Source organism: Coturnix japonica, chromosome Z, assembly GCF_001577835.2.
Source record: "Coturnix japonica isolate 7356 chromosome Z, Coturnix japonica 2.1, whole genome shotgun sequence".
NCBI classification, from domain to species: Eukaryota; Metazoa; Chordata; class Aves; order Galliformes; family Phasianidae; genus Coturnix; species Coturnix japonica.
In genome coordinates this window covers 10400787-10419839 of record NC_029547.1, presented here as the reverse complement: position 1 = coordinate 10419839, position 19053 = coordinate 10400787, and the positions used below count along the sequence as shown (strand labels likewise).

Here is a 19053-nt window from a genome sequence, read left to right as displayed (position 1 = left end):
TTTTTGTAAGACCTTTTGGTATTCAACAATACAAGTCAGGCAGAGTCCAATTACAAGTTTATCTTATTTATGCTACCAATCAAGAGGAGGAACTTCCATCAAATAGCCGACAACCATACTCTCAAGTAGCAAAATTACATTTACTGACAAGTATTTCACTTTTCCTAGACATTCTTTACATATCTCTTCAACAGTTGTCCAAATACCCTGTCCCACCAACCAAAATTTTCTGCAGATCAGAAACACCTAAGAGACCTAAATGTGATCTATATATCACAATGGTTGATATATTAAATTACTTTAATGTTACAGATGTATGGCCTAGCAACTGAATGAGGGCAAATAGCCATTTTCATACTGCTACTTCTTCATAAACATTTAGCATCACTGACTGTGAAAGTCTGCTCTCCCCTCAGCTTTTCTGTAATATTCCAACAATCAAAGCCATGAACAATCAAAGAGATTCCCTTCCAATTACAAGAATGGATTCCCACAGCACAAGCTCCTCCACTTGCCGGAGAGACTGAGTAAACTAAGCTGAGCAATTTCAGTCTGACAGCTTGCTCCTTTAGGGAAGAGAATGGGCAATGATTCTGGTAAGGGAAAACTTTCAGGACGGAACATAATTACAAAGATTCCATAAATAAATAGACCAAAAGGCTAATTTTTAGCAACCCGTCAAAAGAATTGAACAAACTTCTGTCTTCCTTGCAAAAAAAGAAAGCCCATTAGAAGAGATGTGCAAATTCATTAAGGACAAAACACAACAAGAGTAAAGCAGGCTCTGACATTCCTTGGAGTGTAACTTTAGAATCTTCATTTTAGCAAGTTTCGCTCATTTTCTTAAATGCAACAATAATGTCAACAGCATTGCTAGACTATAAAATATGATCTTAGGAATCATTCTAACCAGAAAATGTCTTGCAACTAATTATTCCCTGTCAACTACAAGACTCCATAAGAAACTGGGGATAACAGGAAATGAACTACAGACAAGTATAATCAAGTATCTACACTTTTTGTTTAGAGACTGGAAGTCATAACTTAAATTCCCTGAACTTAACAATATTCCCTACAAAAACAAATATTTTAATTCATTTATAATATAGATTTTTCTGACATGGATGCTGGTCTTTAACCATGTGAGAATTATAGAAGAATTATTGTGAACAGTTACTGTTCTCTAAACCAAGTTGTTAAAAACAACAACAACAACAAAAACTGAGCAAAAACCTGAAGCGCAATTACTTCTAAAATACAGAATACAACACCTAATTTAACAAGAAAGCAAAAACATTAGGTTTACTGAATGCTACTTATTTCAAGTGTCGCAGATTAACAAACCCAATTATTTTTTATTCATTTCCATGAACAGCAAACCAAAGGATTTTAACATTTATTGGTGAATCCTTTTAATTTCCCTTTCAGAAGACTATATTTTGACATCTTCACTTACACCCAAAAATGTCTTCAACTGACTAGATCTAGTAACATTCATATAGTATAATAATGGAAAAAGATCAACATTTTAGGATGATGTCAGAGTGAACTCAGTGACTACCATTTATAGAAATGTTGGGCTTAAATTCTTAATAAGCTTTATTAATTAACAAGCCATTTCTCCATCAAGATTTAAGTCCATCACAGAAAACTGACTATCTCATAAGAAGTAAAGTAATTACTGGGCAAGTAATATTATAAATCCTACCATTTAACGTTCAATAAAGGGGATATGGCAGATTACTATACAAATGCCTACACTTATGTCTTCACTGATAAAGAAATAAAATCCCTATTATAATCCCTAAAGTAAGGTATATTTGGAAGTGAAGGGCAATAATTATTAAAACGACGTATTCTTTCATTTCATTCATTGGCTACCTAATATTACTTAAAATATTAATTCTTAACAATATTCTGTTGAATTCCTCTTCAAGAGAATTTGGGAAAGATGGGGGGGTAAAGCGAGAAAGGGAGTGAAGCTGGATAAGAACTTAAAAGGTATGAGAAAAAGTTTACTTACCTATAGCTGTAGTTTTGATAGTTTTGCTCCGGCAGATTCACACTCTTGTGATGTGTGTCTCTGCTGCTATGGACTGGCAATGAACTTAAACCAGAAGGGCCCATAGCAGGCATCCAAATGCCCCCTAACTGATCCATTTAGTGGAAACCACGTTATTACAGCTTTTTTCTTCCTAATTTAAAGCACCTAAATTAAGACCCCAAGGAAGTGGGCAAAATGGATGCTCAGATGTAAAATATACAGGGAAAAAAACATAGAGTTGAGTATGCTTGTCTTATTTTAAAAGATGCTTCTAATACTCTTGACTCTTTTTAAAGAAACAACACATATTAGCCTCTCCAGTAAAACGGTTAGTGACGAACAATTTACTTAGTCTCTTATGAATGGTGCATCATAGAAACACTTCTTAGAACTGGCCTAAAAATCTAACAGTGAACACAGTATACTACATGTGGACTAGTTTAAATTAAAAGCAAACAAATCTGAATTTTAAGAAATCTAAAGCAATTTGAAAAAGAGTTTATGAAAAATGATGGGTTCCTCTCTGTTTATTTTTTCCAAGTAATTTCCAAAGCTATTTTCCCTTTTTTGAAAGATTCAGGGCTCCTTTTAACACTATTATCTTATAAATCCTACATAATTTTGATTTGCAGTATATGATTTAAAAACAAAACAAAACAAAAGCATGAAAGCTTTGGAGGTAAAAGCCTTGAACATGAAAACTAACTCAGGAACAGGTCTAAATCTTGAAGAAGGTGAAGAACTTAATGTAATGTTCTGGGAAAACTTTAGGTTACCAGCTTTGAATCTGCTTGACTATACCGAAAAATAAACCATTTGTATCTGAACAGCCACAAGATACATTGGTACTGAGGTTACCAAAACAAAATTTCATGCTGAACACCACCCTCCTTGCCTGCAGTGAAATATTACCAAGAAGCATAAAAATTATTGGGAGAGAAGTTTCTAAAACTGATAGGATTTCCTGGCATTGTCAGTTTCAGAATGTGAAATAATAACTGATCTTTTTGTGTGAACAGAGTGGATTCAGAGCAGGGATCTCTGCTCTTTTTCAGAAGCATTCAAAATCAACAACTACTACAGCAAATGTGACCACTAACAGGGATTATAAGAGAAAGATATCCTGAAGAACCTAAGCAGAGGATGGTTAACTTGTTGATCATTGTGGAAAAAGATAATCTTTTTCTGTATTAGCCCTTCAGAATCACCCAAACTATGACTAGTTAGATGATTCAAGTCTTGATAAACAGTACCTGGATCTACCCATGACACTATATATCTTTTCAAAACAGGAAATATGATCTAGACAGGCTGGCAACTCGTATCTGATGGGAATATAGAGGACATTATGAGAGAAGCAATAGGAAGGAAAGACCTGAGCAGCTATTACTTTGTTGTAAAGACACTTGACTCAAAAAGCATACTAGAATGAAACTTCTGGTGCTGAGTCTTGATATTCAGAATCTCCAATTAGTCCTTTCAATAACTCATACATACAAGTTGCTCACAAAATGTATCCATACAGAGAGAATTTCTTGAAAGTAGAAGGGACAGGTGTAATCTTGTCCCTCCACACAGAGGAAAAGGACAAAATGTATTTTCAAACTTTGTACCTTCTTACTGCGATAAAACCAATTAAACCACTCAAATGCAAGAAATCAAATACATTGAAAGGATAGAATTGTAAAAATAAGAGTACAGAAAAGCACTCATCCATGGAGACAAGAGTTCTGTTTTGTAATATCTGTCCTTATTTACACCTGATACACATTTAGGAAAATAAGCCAAATTTTGCATAAGTGATTTCTGCACTTTTTCAGAAAGCAAAAGCATGAGAATATGGTGGCAGAAAAAGTATACTGATTTTCATAGAAGGCACCTTTGCAAAACTAGTGATCCAGCTGTGGACTTGAGAATGCCTCCCAGTTTGAGAGACTTCGGCTAAAAATTTCTGATGTTTTTATTTAGATATAGGGGGAGTGAGTAAGTGGTTATATTATGGAAGGTACTATGATTTCCAAAGAGCCCTAAATCCCTATTTTCCAAATATTATAAGTCCACTTTTAATGCTAAGGACCTTCTGTCCCATTGCCCTAATTAAGAGTGGAGGTTGTATGATTTTTAACAAGAACTCCTAGAAAACCATCTCCTCCTCTTGCCTGGAATAGTTCCACCACACTGCCAGTGCCAAACCTTGGAAAGAACACGGCATACCCAGCTAAAACCTTACTGTTTTAAAAAGAAGCATCTTCTAAGCCCTGATGAAGCACTGCACTATAGAGATTTCATGTCTAAAAAATGGACAGAAGAGATCACTGACCTGCTACCAAAACTTGAGAGAGTGCAATTCTACTGAAAGTACTTCACAAAAGGTAAAAAAGGCTGCATACAGAGAAAATGATACATGACTGCAGTAGGAATTCAACATACATCTCAATTACAAAAGCATTAAAGACACTTCCATGCAAATTTCCGCATGTGCTAACAGCTACAATAAAAGCACTAGAGGGATGCTAGCTATTTTGCAGTATCATTTATGCTATGCCATCCTGCTGTACTTTGTCCAAATACATGCTACACCTGCTTATCTTCTGGACATAATATGATCTAAATTCATGATAAATGTTCTAAAGTGCACAAATGCCAGGTTTTCACATAAACACCGTAAGCAGCTTCTCAGAACTTCACAACATATTTAGGAGTTAGAGGACATATTTCAAACAAGCAGATTTTGATAGGAGCCATTGAATAACTTTCTCGTTCTCACGTCAAACCAAACCAAAGCAAGTATAGAACAATCCCTGAGCATACCAACTTGCAGAAGTAGGATCAACTTAGAAGCAACCACAGAAATGTTACCCAAAATAAGAACTGTATTTTCTCCAATGTAACAGGTTTTCAAGTAACCTGCCATTAAACAGGCGATAACCCTTCTACTCAATACTTGCTTTAATCGTGACTAAAACTTTGGCAGAGAGAATACGGCTTCAATCTAGCACTGAAGCACCATAAACCAACGAATAAATGGTGATCATTTATCCCAAAATAGGGCAGTAACTCCTGCACCTGATCCACAGTAACTCTGGAAGAACTGAGATCTGGGAAAGGATACGGGTACAAGTGAAGCATAGAGTTGGAACAATTATTTGGTGAGATGGTTATCAAGCAATGATGAAGGAGAGAGACTACATCACAAAAAAGTCATTCCTTTCCCCAAGAGGAAAAAAGCCAGTCTGCCTGTGGCTATATAATAACAGCACACAAACTTCACAACTTAAGTACATAATTTCTTGAAACCAAGAAAAAAAGGAAGAGTTTTAGACTTTAGTTTGAAGTTTTGAAGGTTATGGTACACCATAAAAAATACACTGTATTTTCCCAGATGTTTCTTATCTAAAGCATGCTGCTCAATCTACCTAGCACTGAAAAAATAAAAGCAACTTTAGTAGAACAAAATATTAGGAGACAGATCCCAAGCTCCCCACGAATAAATTTAAAATTATTGATTACAAGATGATGTAAACAGAGTATAAAAATGATCCATTTCATTAAATCAAAATTAAAGGCAGTAAGGATCTCATGAGGTGAGCATCCACTTTCTACAAAGATTAACAAACATTTTCTAGCAGGGCTTGATTTAGTTACTAAATGACAAGTATCTGAAATTGTAGTAACCTCAGCAATTATATTGATATACACACTCTCCCTCTCTCTTTTCTGATACCTATAAAATAGAAACAAACAACCCCCACCACCACCACACACACACACCATGAATAGGGAGAAAACACGCTATCTCTGGTGGCTAAAACCCAAACTCTACATAAAAATAGTTACATCCTTACAAGTATGTCCAAAATCAGTCATTTTCAACTACTAGGTTTTAAAATTAGAATTTGCTCCATTTACACATCAGCAAAATTGTTCCTGAAATTATGTAGTAAATTTGCATTATATAAGATTATTTTTTTTCTCAGAAGTTAAACACAGTGCAGAGGAAGCTCTGAAATACTTGAGAAATACTTGTGTTAACATATAACTACCTCATTCATAAAATAAATCTTAATTTCAAGATTTGCACATTTATTTTGATTTTTGAAGCCTAAAGACCACCAAACCACACAAAAACAAAAAAAATAAAATAGATTCAAACAAAGTCAGTTAAGTGAACAAGTATAGCCACTGAAGTGAAAACATTTCAGAGGCTCATCTGGTTCTGTGTTAGAGATCATGCAGATATGGTATTCCTCTAAAAATTATAATACCTGCATAATAATGAATAATAATAATGAAAATCCAGGTGAACACTGGATACAACATAGTACGTTTTAATCAATCATTACAGTGCTTGAAAAGAATAGATGTGATTATAATCTAACATCTTCACATTAGGTTTAAATGGGAATATGAAGATGGGAGAATATTTTTTTTCTGAATTTTCTTATGTAATGTAAGCATAAATAATTCAGCTAACATAACTTAGAGCAAATTTTGAAGTATGGTACTGCTGGGATTTTAGAAGCTTTAAAAGGCATGTTAATCGTACTTCATTCGGTCTGGTGGTTCAAGTAAGAATAGATAAGAAAGAATTCTGAAACATAAGAACTTCGCTTTCCACACAGTAAGACCCCAAATAAGGAAAATCAACTATTAAAAATATGCATATAGGAGAGATTACAGTTCATTGCTGGAGGGGAATGGAGATGAATGTTGTAGAAGAACCTACACTGAGTAAACAGAATTGAACTATGTGACAATGAAAGGAAGTTTTTTTTTTTTAAATATATATATATATATATGAGTTTTGTAGGCATATATATATATATGTATATATATACTAGTATAATATATAGTGTATACACACACACAATCCTTTTACCTTTATCTTGCACTTCTTTTGAAAATCGCTCCCTTTCAATAGCTGATTCACGTTCTATCCGCTCAATTTCAGCCAATGCATCCAATTCTACTTCATCATATGACGTTATAGTTCCTTGTTGCGAAACCTGTTGCTGTGTCTGTACCACAGGAGTTTGAGGTTGTTTTGCAGCAACTGAAGTGTTCTGTTGTAAAACAGGCACTTGTTGTGCCTGAAGGAAAGCTGTCTGTTCATGCTGCGGCAAACACTGAGCAGCGTTTAGTGGGTGGTTAACATCCTGTGGAGTAACGGGTGTTTTAGAAGTCTGTCCTGGGTACTGCACATTAAAAGGAATATCACCCTCTGACACACTGCTGTTTTCCAAACCAGAAAGCATATCATCCTGCTGGTCCAAATCCGAAGATCTTACACGAGAGAGTCTTAATGTAAGCTTAGTGGAGTCCTTGGAAGGAGAACTAATGATATCATACATTGCAGCTTTTTCAGTCTGGTCTTTTTCATCCTTGCCTAACTTCATTTTCTTTTGTTTCTTTTGCTTTCTTTCTGGAGAATCTAACAATATGTCTGGGGGAACATCTCTAGGTGATGAATAAGGTGGAGGCTGAGATTGTAGGATTAAAGGTGGTCTTGATCCTAGAATAATAATTCAGAAAAACTGAACAGTTATGTTGTTTCATGTTTATATAAAAACACACTAAATATAACCTACATATTTTAATGTGTATTTGTAAATATATCTGTGTTCATAAAAGATCTAAATAAGATTGGTAGGAAGCACAATATTCCTAGATCAAGATGTAATCCAGATAGTAGCACTCTATTTCCTACGAATCTTTGGCAACTGCAGGCGGAGAAGGGATCATTTCAGAGAAGATGGAACAAAAAACCCCACCACCACCACAAAAAGGAAAAAAAGAAAAAAAAAAAAAAGAAAAAAAGAAACCCTGCAGATTTAGAATATCAACTATTAAAAATGTAAGCAAATTGACTGCAGAAAAAGATAAAAAAGAATCTTCATAGGGTCGAAGGAAAAAAACAAACAAACAAAAAAACAAAAAAAAAAACCCAAAGCATACAAATGTAGCTTAGGGGTTTTTCCCTACCTTACATTTCCACAGAAAGGTGAAAATTGAAAACACCCTAAAAGATAAATTGGCCTTTCCTTCTTGCTTGACTCTGGCAGTTCATTTTCAAGTTTGGTTTTGTTGTTGCTTTTTTTTTTATAATAAACTCATTCTACCCCCTTCCCACTTTCCCATTATTATCTAGAAAACAATAATCGTCCGAAGGTATTTTACCATTCTCTGCCATACCTCACCTCTTTTTTTATTTTATTTTTTCTCTTTTTTTTTTTTTTTTTTTAAACATATGAATTTTTACTTCTACATGCAGTAATTCCAGGCTTTGGGCATATCTACAAAAAATTTTAAAAGTGGACATTTTTCATTAAAAACATTCTTCAATTCAGCACATTTAGTTTTTTCTTTCTTCAAATTAAAACAGCTCCCCATGACTATTAGCCCAGGAAAAAAAAAAATTGAAAGGCAATTAACTTACATTAATATATACATAAATAAATAAACAAAAAAGGGAATAAGGAAATAAAAGGGAAAAGAAACTAAGAGAAAAAAACAAAACCAAAACCAAAATAAAACAAAACAAAAAAAAAAAAAAGAAAGAAAGAGAAAGAAAAGAGGCTCCAGCCTGCTTCTCTTTAAACAAAGGAAACATTTATCTGATCCCATTCATCCACTAGGGAATACTGATCTTCAGAAAGAGGTGACTGAGGTATTGTTAGCCATTCTGTTTTAGACCACCGTAAGTCAGTACTTCTAAAAACATTCAAAAATTTATTGGAAGACAGGACCCCCACATGCTTCATTCAAGAAGCACTACTAAACAAGTAAGCAGATTTATTCTGCAGCTTAAATGTGTAGTAGATATTTTAAGAAGTATCAATCATTAAACAATGTACTGATCTGTAAATGACAGAAAGAATGGATAAGTCTTGCAAAGCTCCAGTTCAAATGAAAGTTGTTTCCTTACTGACAACTTTGCAGACTGTTATATGTTCATTTCTCTCTATAACATTACATTCTGTGAGATGCGCATGTAATGCTGGGTATCTTATGCAGTTTTCCTTCACCATGAGAAACAAACTCTATTTTCTGCTAATAATATCTACAACATTGGGAAGCCCCATTTTGGTTCATCCTCATTCTGAAGACTTCTCTGCTGCTCCATTGCACCTTCTTAAATTAGATGCAACATACCAAGGTTCTGACTGCACCATGCAACACTCTCTCTTGCCTGTTCTTGATACGCAGATGTGCGCACACACACGTATCCTATTTACCATCTCTTTAGGCAAGATTGTGTCAGCATAAAGCACAGCATACCATAGTATGAGTAGGTGGAAACAAAGGCTGCATTTTGTCTACAAATATTAGAGGCAGCTCAAAACTTTTCAAAGAGGATTTACTGATATTTTTACTCTTGAATCACTTATATGAATATCTCTAAAACTGAAATACCGGAATGTTTTTGTTCTACAGTTATAACTAAAAGAGAGGACAAAGATACGATTCTCCCTTGCCTTAAACTTTTAAGTAAATATGACAAGATCATTCTGATTTGGTAGTATTTTTTTTCATGCTGAAAAACAGCACTGCAGCAACAGATGAGTTGCTTTTTTGTATCTTTGTTTAATCTTTGAGTTTACTTGGATTTGGAGGTCAGAAGGATTTCAGTACATTGCATTCAATGTACTTAGCAAATGAAGAAATAAAGTACAGTCTTCCCTCTGCTAGGCAGCACTACGAATAGCTATCTGCCCCCTGAAGGCACTGAAGCTATAAGCTTCATTTTAAATGTTTATGTTCTGAGATATCTAAAGATGATGTTAATCCTTTAGCAATAAATAGATGTAGGTAGTACAATACCTAGACTCTGAAGTAACTGGGGGGGGAAAAAGTGTATTTTGGATGAGTTTAATTGTACCACAAATGTTAATAGTTTTGAACACGTATCATACACTGAACACACACCTTGCTGTTGGATGCTTAGACAAAACATCATTCATTACATAGAAAAAGTTTTGCCTGTTGCTACTGTAGTCAGTCTGGAATATTTCATTTGGGCAAAGGCTTGAAATTAATCTGAGAGCAAAGCTCTCACAAGACTTTTTGACAATAAGAGAAATATTTTTATGGAAAGAAAAGACAGACAGGTATGATACATTTGCTGAAGCAGTGAAGATTACGAATCTGAGAAGGTAAATGCTGTCATAGTAGAACATGATGATCTATGGAAGTGCCCTTTGTAAATTTCTCCACTGGCAGAATATTCTTTTAGAAAAGAGAAGAGAAATATATAAGTAGCTTTCCAGTCTAAATGCAGAGCTTTGTACTAGATCATGAGAAGAAAAAAAAACCAAAAAACTGACTTTCTGTTGTTGAACTTGCACGGTAACAGTGAAAGAACCTTGACCAAATTTCTTTGTATGGCAAGAATATACTGAAGTTGTGAGATAAAAGAGACCTTCCTCTGATATGGGAAGGTCATTCCATCATTACTGACTGATGATGAACCAGATAATGCCAATACAATTAAGTCGGTGGCACCATGTAAGTAAAAATTCTACAAAGAACAAATACACCCATAAACAATATGTCTATAGCTTCTCTTTTACAAAGTCATCCTGACCACTCGTGATAACCTAGGGACTGGTTATATTAGTCTCCTAAGTGATAGATGGCACTGAGTATGGAAGAAGTTTTACAAGCTGCATTAGCACTTTTAACATATATTTTTTTATTTTCTTCTGTAAGTTTGAAATTATTTTTTTAATATCCTTTATAATGCAAGCAAAAACAAAATGCATTACATTAACACTGACTCAGCCACCTTAAGAATTTAAAGTTTCAAAAATACTTTTTTTTTTCTCCCCTGTGAAATGGTTTCACCTGTTCATTTTACTTCTGTACTTTGGGTAGCAAAGAAATAAGCTTCTGTTCAGGAGGTTACACACACCCCTGATATCTAAATATTACAGTTTTTGGACTGCATATTTTCTAATTATATTGCAGTACTTGCATCTTACCTAACCATTCATGATACTCTCTCTGATCATCTTTGAGCCTCTCTACAACTACTTCACTTTCAAAGTTGATGCACCAAAGTCCCATCACTAGTCACATTCTTGTTTGTAACCAACTTGGCTAAAAAACAATTCTTAATGGGATCAAGAACACATAACTCATATTTAGAAGAATCACTAGCTTTTCAGTCACACAACAACTTCAAAAGATTCACTGCAGACAGTATCTTCATTTTCCTGTAAATCACTTTGAGGTAAAGGTTCCCAGGTGTTCAAAGAATACCTTTCACCTATCCTACATGCTCTTTTGCTAGGGGTATTGCTGTTATGCATCAAGACCAGGAAAAAAAAAAAATAGTTAACAAACAAAGTGTAATATATAATACTTAGTGTAATATATAATACTTGCTTGATAGTTTGCTTCTGGAGAGAAACACCATGAATTCTCAAAGTGCTATGCCTTTTAAAATTCATTACAACATGATTCTCCAGACATTAACACAGGACACTACCATAGGGAAGCATGAGGCCTCCCTGTAATATTTCTAGGAAACTTAGACTGATTCACTCCTCTGATTATCTTTTACTGCCAGTTCAGGCCAGCACTGAGAGAAACCTGAGGATTATCAGAAAGGACTTTTAGGGATTAGGGCAGTTAGTGAACAAAGAGGGAGTGGATGTACAGGTGGTGCTTTCCTGTACCCCTTCAGTGGCAGGGAGGGATACTGAGAGGACCAGGAAAACCCATCTCATAAATACATGGCTGAGAGGCTGGTGCAATTGCAAGAAGTTTGGGTGTTTTTGACCATGGGGTGGTTTACTTGGTGCCTGGCCTGATGGCTGCTGATGGGATTAAAATCCACCTGGAGAGTGGTCATAAGTGGTGTTCCTAAGGGGTTGGGGCTTGTCCTGTTCAATATCTTCATTGATGACCTGGATGTGCACCCTCAGTAAGTTTGTGGATGACACCAAGTTGGGACGAATGCCCCACAGAACAATCTGAACAGGCTGAATAGCTGGGCTGAGGCCAGTGGGATGAAGTTCAACAAGACCAAATGCCGAGTCCTGCACTTTGGCCACAACAACCCCAGGCAGCGCTACAGGCTTGGGGCAGAGTGGCTGGAAGACTATGTAGAGGAAACAGATCTGGGGGTGTTGGCTGATGCTCAGCTGGACATGAGCCAGCACTGTGCCCAGGCCAATGGCATCTTGGCCTGTATCAGAAACAAGAGTTGCAAGCAGAAGCTGACCATCCATACTGTACTGATGTTTGTCTGTTGCAAAGGCTGAGAAGCTGGTGCTGACAGAATCTGAGGAACATTAACAACTTACTGTCAAAAGATTTTAAGAAACAGCAATTACACTGTACATATGGGAAGGACAAAATACTTTTCTATTTAATATGATTTTAATGACCTTCACAAGGAACGAACCTCATTATGATGGAATCAGACAAACTCTCCCTGAAAACCTAGCTAAAACAATTCACAATCAATACTAATAATTTGTTCCTTCATCCCTCTGAAATCAAACACAGTCTCTTGAAAAGACTTGTAAAGGGCTGTCTAGTGTGTTATGCATGGCCTGCATAATTTCAGCACATTCCAGGAAAACAATTTCTTTCTCTGTTACGAACTGAGAAAATAATTAAGAGGTAATATCCCAAAGTGAATTTGCTAAGAATAAATATCATCAAATCAAAACAGTTTGATACTGAGAAATAAAGAGAAGTTAATGTCACACACTTAAGCATGACTTTCTAAACAACTTCTCATTTGTGGTAAAAATGGGTAAACAGAATGTGGGCAAACCAGTGCAGAGCACAGTCCTAAGAGTAGCAAAAATAAAACATCTGTCAATGGCAACTTTTCAACTAATAGAGATTACCTTCACTAATCTAATGATTACACTGAACTTTATTGTTAGTTTTTTGGATTGTTTGTCATTTTTTAACTATTCCTCCGTCTAAGTCCTCAAGCTGTGTTGTGTGTACAACTTAGGGCAGTACAACACCAAGGCAAATAGGCAAAATAGAATTCAAATAACACTAAAGATATTTAGAGGCTTAGAAATACATACTTTATATAAAGATTATATATAAAGATGATAAAAAGAAGCAGCACTGTTCAATCTGTAGATTAGATGGTGGAAGATACTATAACAGTCTTTGATATGTGCATGAATGCTATATGAGAGAAGGGACATGAATCATTTTTCCTCAATCACTGTAAAGAAATCAAGAAGTGTTATTCCTAACTCCAACAAAAACATTAATTGCTTTCTAGAAGTAGGAATTCAAACAAATTGCAAGAGAAAAGAAACCACTGATGACACTTTAGCTGGAAACTAGATGGAAATCATTGGGAGTGACACTAACGCAGCTCATCCAGTGTGAGAGTAAGCAGATAGGAAGCATTCAGTTCCTTTGGTGCTTTATTCTCTGAAATCTCAAGATTCTCTCTGGAAACCTTCCCAAAATTTGTATAATATAAAATATATATATGTATTTCTTTCGATTAACAAACTATGCTGATGTATATTTTCAAATAGTGTAACTTCATTTAGAATTCAGACTTAACGGGATAGTATATCAGACAGGTAAACAACACAGATTTAGGAGGGTTCTTTTGGAATTGATTTTGTTCATTTTCCACTTACTCTTTCAATAAATTTAAAGGAAGAGTCCCACCATTTTCTCTACAGTTTGGAACACTGTAAGAAAAGAAATCAGCTTGGGCTGTTCCAGCTTAAAACTGTTGCATTTGGAAGCATCCTTGTGTAAAAAGTTAAAACTTGAAGAAAAAAGAACGAATGCTTCTTTTGACCCTGTCAGAAAATACTTCAGAATCAATTTTTTCCACCTTTCATTCAAAGGAGAGAGGAAGAGATTATATTTCCTTTGGCAGCACTGAAGTCTGCAGAGATTTGAAAACAATTGTAGTTCCCCTCACAATCCATTACATACAGAGACCAAGTAGGAAAGAATCTCTCTGGAGAAGTCTTATAAATACTTGAGAAAATAAAAGTGATCTTGCCAAATAATTCAGAAAACAATCAGGTACCCACACTAATTTGGATGACAGCAGCTTCTAAAAAAAATTGTTGGGCATGACTATAATTCTCACTGTCTTATAAAATATTTGAAGGTTATATTGAATTGCTTCCTATAAGACAAATAGTAACAATTTCTGGATGAAATGCAAGATATTTCTAGGGACTGAGGGTTAGGGGGGGTGGGGAAAGGTGCCAAAGTTTAGCTCAGTAAGGGTTGTTGTTACTCTCTGCAAACATTTCCCTAGGAATTCCCAAAATAGTATGGAGACAGGACTGTAAAAATAGGCACTCTTCTCTTTGGAAAGCAGTGGTTTAAGCCTCACAGAAGCACAGAAGGACCCAGGTTGGAAAGGACCTCAAGGATCATGAAGCTCCCCTGCCAGGCAGGGCCACCAAACTTCTATGTTTAATAGATCAGGTTGCCCAGGGCCCCAGCCAGCGTGGCCTTGAACACCTCCAGGGATGGGGCATCCACAACCTCCTTGGGCAGCCTGTTCAGGACCTCACCACTCTCCTAGTAAAGAACTTCCCTCTAGCATACAACCTAAATTTTCCCTCTTTTAACTTAAAACCATTTGCCCTTGTCCTACTACTATTGGCCCTTTTAAAAAGTTTATTCCTCTCCTGTTTATAGGTTCCCTTCAGGTATTGAAAGGCTGCAATGAGGTCACCCCGCAACCTTCTCTTCTCCAGGCTGAACAAGCCCAGCTCCCTCAGCCTGTCCTCATAGGGCAGGTGTTCCAGCCCTCTGACCATCCTTGTGGCCCTTTCCAACAACTTTGTGTCTTTCTTGTACTGAGGGCTCCACACCTGGACACAGTACTCCAGATGGGGACTTACAAGAGTAGAATAGAGAGGGACAATCACCTCTCTATCCCTGCTGGCCACTCTTCTCCTGATGGAGCCCACGGTATCATTTGCTTTCTGAGCTGCAAGAGCACACTGCTGGCTCATATTAAATTTCTCATCCATCGGAACCCCCAGGTCCTTCTCTGCAGAGCTGCTCTCAAGGACAACTCCTCCCAGTCTGTACAGGTGCCTGGGGTTCTTCCAGCCCAAGTGCAAAACCTTGCACTTTGCTGTGTTGAACCTCATTAGGTTCACCTGGGACCACCTTTCAAGCCTGTCAAGGTTCCTTTGAATAGTATTCTTTCCTTCTTCCATGAAGAAAGAAGTCTTCCTCAAGGTAGACTTTGATTTATACAAATCTTTAAAAGTTGTCTTTAAATTTGTGTGTGTGTATATATACGTGTGTGTGTAGATATATATATACACACACACATATTAGAAGACAACTTTATATATATATAACTTTATATATAAATGTATATATACATATATATATATACACACACACATATTAGAAGACAACTTTATATATATATAACTTTATATATAAATGTATATATACATATATATATATACACACACACACACATATATATATTTCTTCTCTAAAGCTCCAGAGTGGAAGGAAGGTATAACAGACAGACAAAGGACTTCTGAAATCCATTACCACTTTGGGCAAAGTATTCCACAAAATATTTTATGAGATCAACAGAAGGAAATTTCATCTTCACAGATGAATCACAGGAATGAATTTTCAATGATAGTTGATGAGGTAGTAGGCAACAGAAGAAAGTAGAGCCAGAACTCTGTTCATACTGAGAAAACTAAAATTTATACTAACAAGGAAGGATAAAGCCCAACCTAAAACTTTCTGCATAAAACTTCAGCTGCTCTGGTACCTTTACTGGAGCAAAAGAAGCAAAGTAATAATTTCTGTATCAGAGAAACTACACTCCATCCAATAAGTGAACAATCAATCCAAAGAACAAATATTACTTGTCCCCCCTCAAATATTTTCTTAAGTTACAAACCAAACTTACTCCTCATTCAATTTCTGTCAATCAGACAGCTATCATTCAGCTTTAAAATGATTTAAGACTTTGCAACCACAATCTCCAAATTACCACATGCCTTCGCTATTTCCATGTCAAAAGTACAGAAATGCCATGCAGTCTGTACTTTTATCTTCAATAATCGCCTTACCTTTCTATACTACATAAGAAAGTATAGGTATCTTAATATCCTTCTCTGAGATCTTTTTCTTGGCTCACATCTAGTGCCATTCTTTCTGTCCTCCCATATAATTACATATTTTTCTGTTTTTCTTTATTGCAGTTCACAACATGTCAACCAACCTTTCAAAGGCCACTGACAGCAGCAAATTTCACAATTACTTGTTTTCTCATCACTGAAAAATTTACTAGCACGATCAACAACCTTCACTTCAAATCAAGCCAAAAAATCACTGCCAGGAATCATACACTATAAGCAGTCTTCTAATTATCTTGATGCCTTCAGTACATATATAAAATCAGATTAGAGGAAGTAAATGCAGGGTTCCTGAAGCATCAAGAACTCATTCTCTCAATCAGGGTTCATTAACCTCAAAGAAGGCACAGTGGTACTACCACTAATAATGCTATTGCAGTTATGTGCTTTATCATCAAGAAAAATAACTCTTATGCGTAAGTAAATAAAAAAAACACCTCTTGCACTTTTTCAGTACCCCTACTGCTGAAACAATACAATATGGACAGCAGAATCAGACTCTTCAGAAAAAAAATAAAGAGATATCTTTCAAAATGGGTTCTGAGACAGCCAATTTAGACAGCTGCAATTTAACAAAAAATAATTTGAATATTATTCTGACTGAGTAGTTATCACATATCTGAATGGAAGAGGCTTAGTTTCGAAGTCTTGTGAATACAAACATGGATTTTGTGGAATTAGTTTAAGAAAAACAACCACGTTTAGTCTTTGGCATTTATACAGCTCTTACAAGTCCTTTAGCACAAGATCTCCTGAAATAATGATGCTGCTGGCACGCTATACAAAATACTTTTCACTTGCATTTAAGTCACTTTTTTTTTTCTTTACATCACTGCCAATATGCGTATATATTAGATGAACCACATAGATCAATTAGCAGTCGCAGAATCGAAGGATAATTCACTTAACGCCTCAGAAAGTCTACGGTCCATCTGTTGGCTCAAAGCAGGATGAGCAAAGTCAAATCATTATGCACAGTTTTATACTTAAAAACCTCCTGGAATAAGGAACACACAGATATTCTGGACAACCTTTTGCAGTGACTGACTGTACTGATAATTAAAAAGGTTTTCCTTATATCCAGACAAAACCTTCCAATTCAATTTATGTTCATTTTATCTCATACTTTTTCCAAACCACTCTGAAGAGCCTCTTGACAGGTTCGGGAAGGTTGCTGTAAGCTCTCCCTGACTTTGAGCACTTGATTTATCCAAGCTGAACATGCCTAACAACCTCACCTTCTCTGCAATCAGTCCCTTCTCCCTATCAACCTAACCTGAGTATCCAGAAATAATCAATTGTGTCCCAGGCTTAGAAAAGAAGAAAGCACTCTTGTACCTTCCTATTATTCCTATATAAAACGTAAGTACTAAAAGCTTCTACCAAAAATACACTCAAGTCCCTGCTCACTAAGTCTCATGCATCTCCATAACTGCTTTTTAACAATAACATTATAAGTAATGGTATGCTTTCTAGATTTTAGCATAAAGAATTATTTTGAGCAGATTTTTTCTGTTCCATTTCAACTGACATTTTTCCCTATTCCTTCTCCATAGCTAAGGTGTTCAGGTTTCATTTATGCTATGTGTATTGTGTTCATTGAACTACTTTCAATTTCATGATCTTTAAATTTCATGATTGCAATTAAGACGAGTTGCATGTTAAAACACTTTTGAGGTGGTCAAGAGTTAAATACTCGTAATGCTGCCTTGAAACTACTTGTTATGCAGAGCAACTGAATCCATTCTTATAAACAATTCAATCCTCACTTTAGAAAGGATTTTGAATCCTTCTGTCCTCCATTAATTTGAGATATGTTTTGAAGTACCATTTGTCAATTTTTGGACCTCCAGAAATTTCTTCTGGATGAGGGCTCAAAATAATTTTGTTACTGAAATCTAATTACATACTCCTTAGTCCTATTGGTAAACAGAATTCAGAAGGACTAACTAATTACCTCTTTAAACTCTCTATTCCTTTAAATTAAGAAAAATACATTGACACATATGACTGCTAAACTACCTTTAGGGGTTCCATCACTTCCAGCTGGAGAACAGACTGACTGTGGTGACCTCAAGGAAAAAGATGCAGCATTTCTTATTGAAGGATCGCCATCCTAAAGTGACAATGATAAAAAAATTTTATGAGCATGATTATTTCACAAAATAAAGAATGAAATCAGTACATACATGGATAAAATTAATTAGCTGAAAAAGAATACAATAAATAATGGAAAAATATTTATTTATATGAAAATCTTTAGAATTTAGACTGTGATATAGTAATGCTCCAGAGCACAACAGCTCTTAGAAGAGACAATTACCAGAATATTCATATCTAGAACTTTCTTGTTACAAGCAAATATATGAGCCTTATAGTGAAAGGTTGATAAGGAGAAGTATGAACTCTATATAACAACAAATAAAATTGAATATAAAAATTAGCTTTTAAAGCACATTAAACAGTTCTTCCACTTAGCCTGCCCCTAAAGCATATCTAGAATGCCATCACAGTTTTACATTTAAGCAAAACAACACTTCTCATTCACACCCTCTAGCATCCCAACCACACATCTGGACTGAAGAAAAAAACCCAAAAACCGCAACACCCCCAGTGAAGCAGTTCAGATAGTCTTGCATTTGACACAATCTGAGTGATTTTAGCAAGTTAATTGCCTATCTAGACAGACGGTTTTATGGAAAACAAATTGATGGAAATTAAAAGGAGTTCCACAACACAGCAAAAACCACAACAAAAGTTTTACTATTCTTCTACCTTTGCACAAAGCAACTTGCTTCTTTATCTTTAAGAATGTAAATGTGACTTTTTTCCCAACATCGGTATTTTAAAATGAAATAT

General features: G+C 35.6%; 1 protein-coding gene across 6 annotated transcripts in view; it reads right to left on the bottom strand.

Moving 5' to 3' along the window:
- The window catches only part of NIPBL (NIPBL cohesin loading factor), a 135317-nt gene that overhangs the window by 53621 nt on the left and 62643 nt on the right, over nucleotides 1-19053 (bottom strand). For 4 of the 6 annotated variants that reach the window (XM_015848466.2, XM_015848465.2, XM_015848469.2 and 1 more), the window contains exons 8-9: nucleotides 18217-18310; nucleotides 6924-7556 (exon numbers count right to left, since the gene is read on the bottom strand). In XM_015848466.2, the coding sequence (XP_015703952.1) occupies nucleotides 6924-7556; nucleotides 18217-18310 (727 nt within the window). The remainder of the gene's footprint in view (nucleotides 1-6923; nucleotides 7557-18216; nucleotides 18311-19053) is intronic. The other 2 variants (XM_015848470.2, XM_015848473.2) reach the window with 1 other exon arrangement.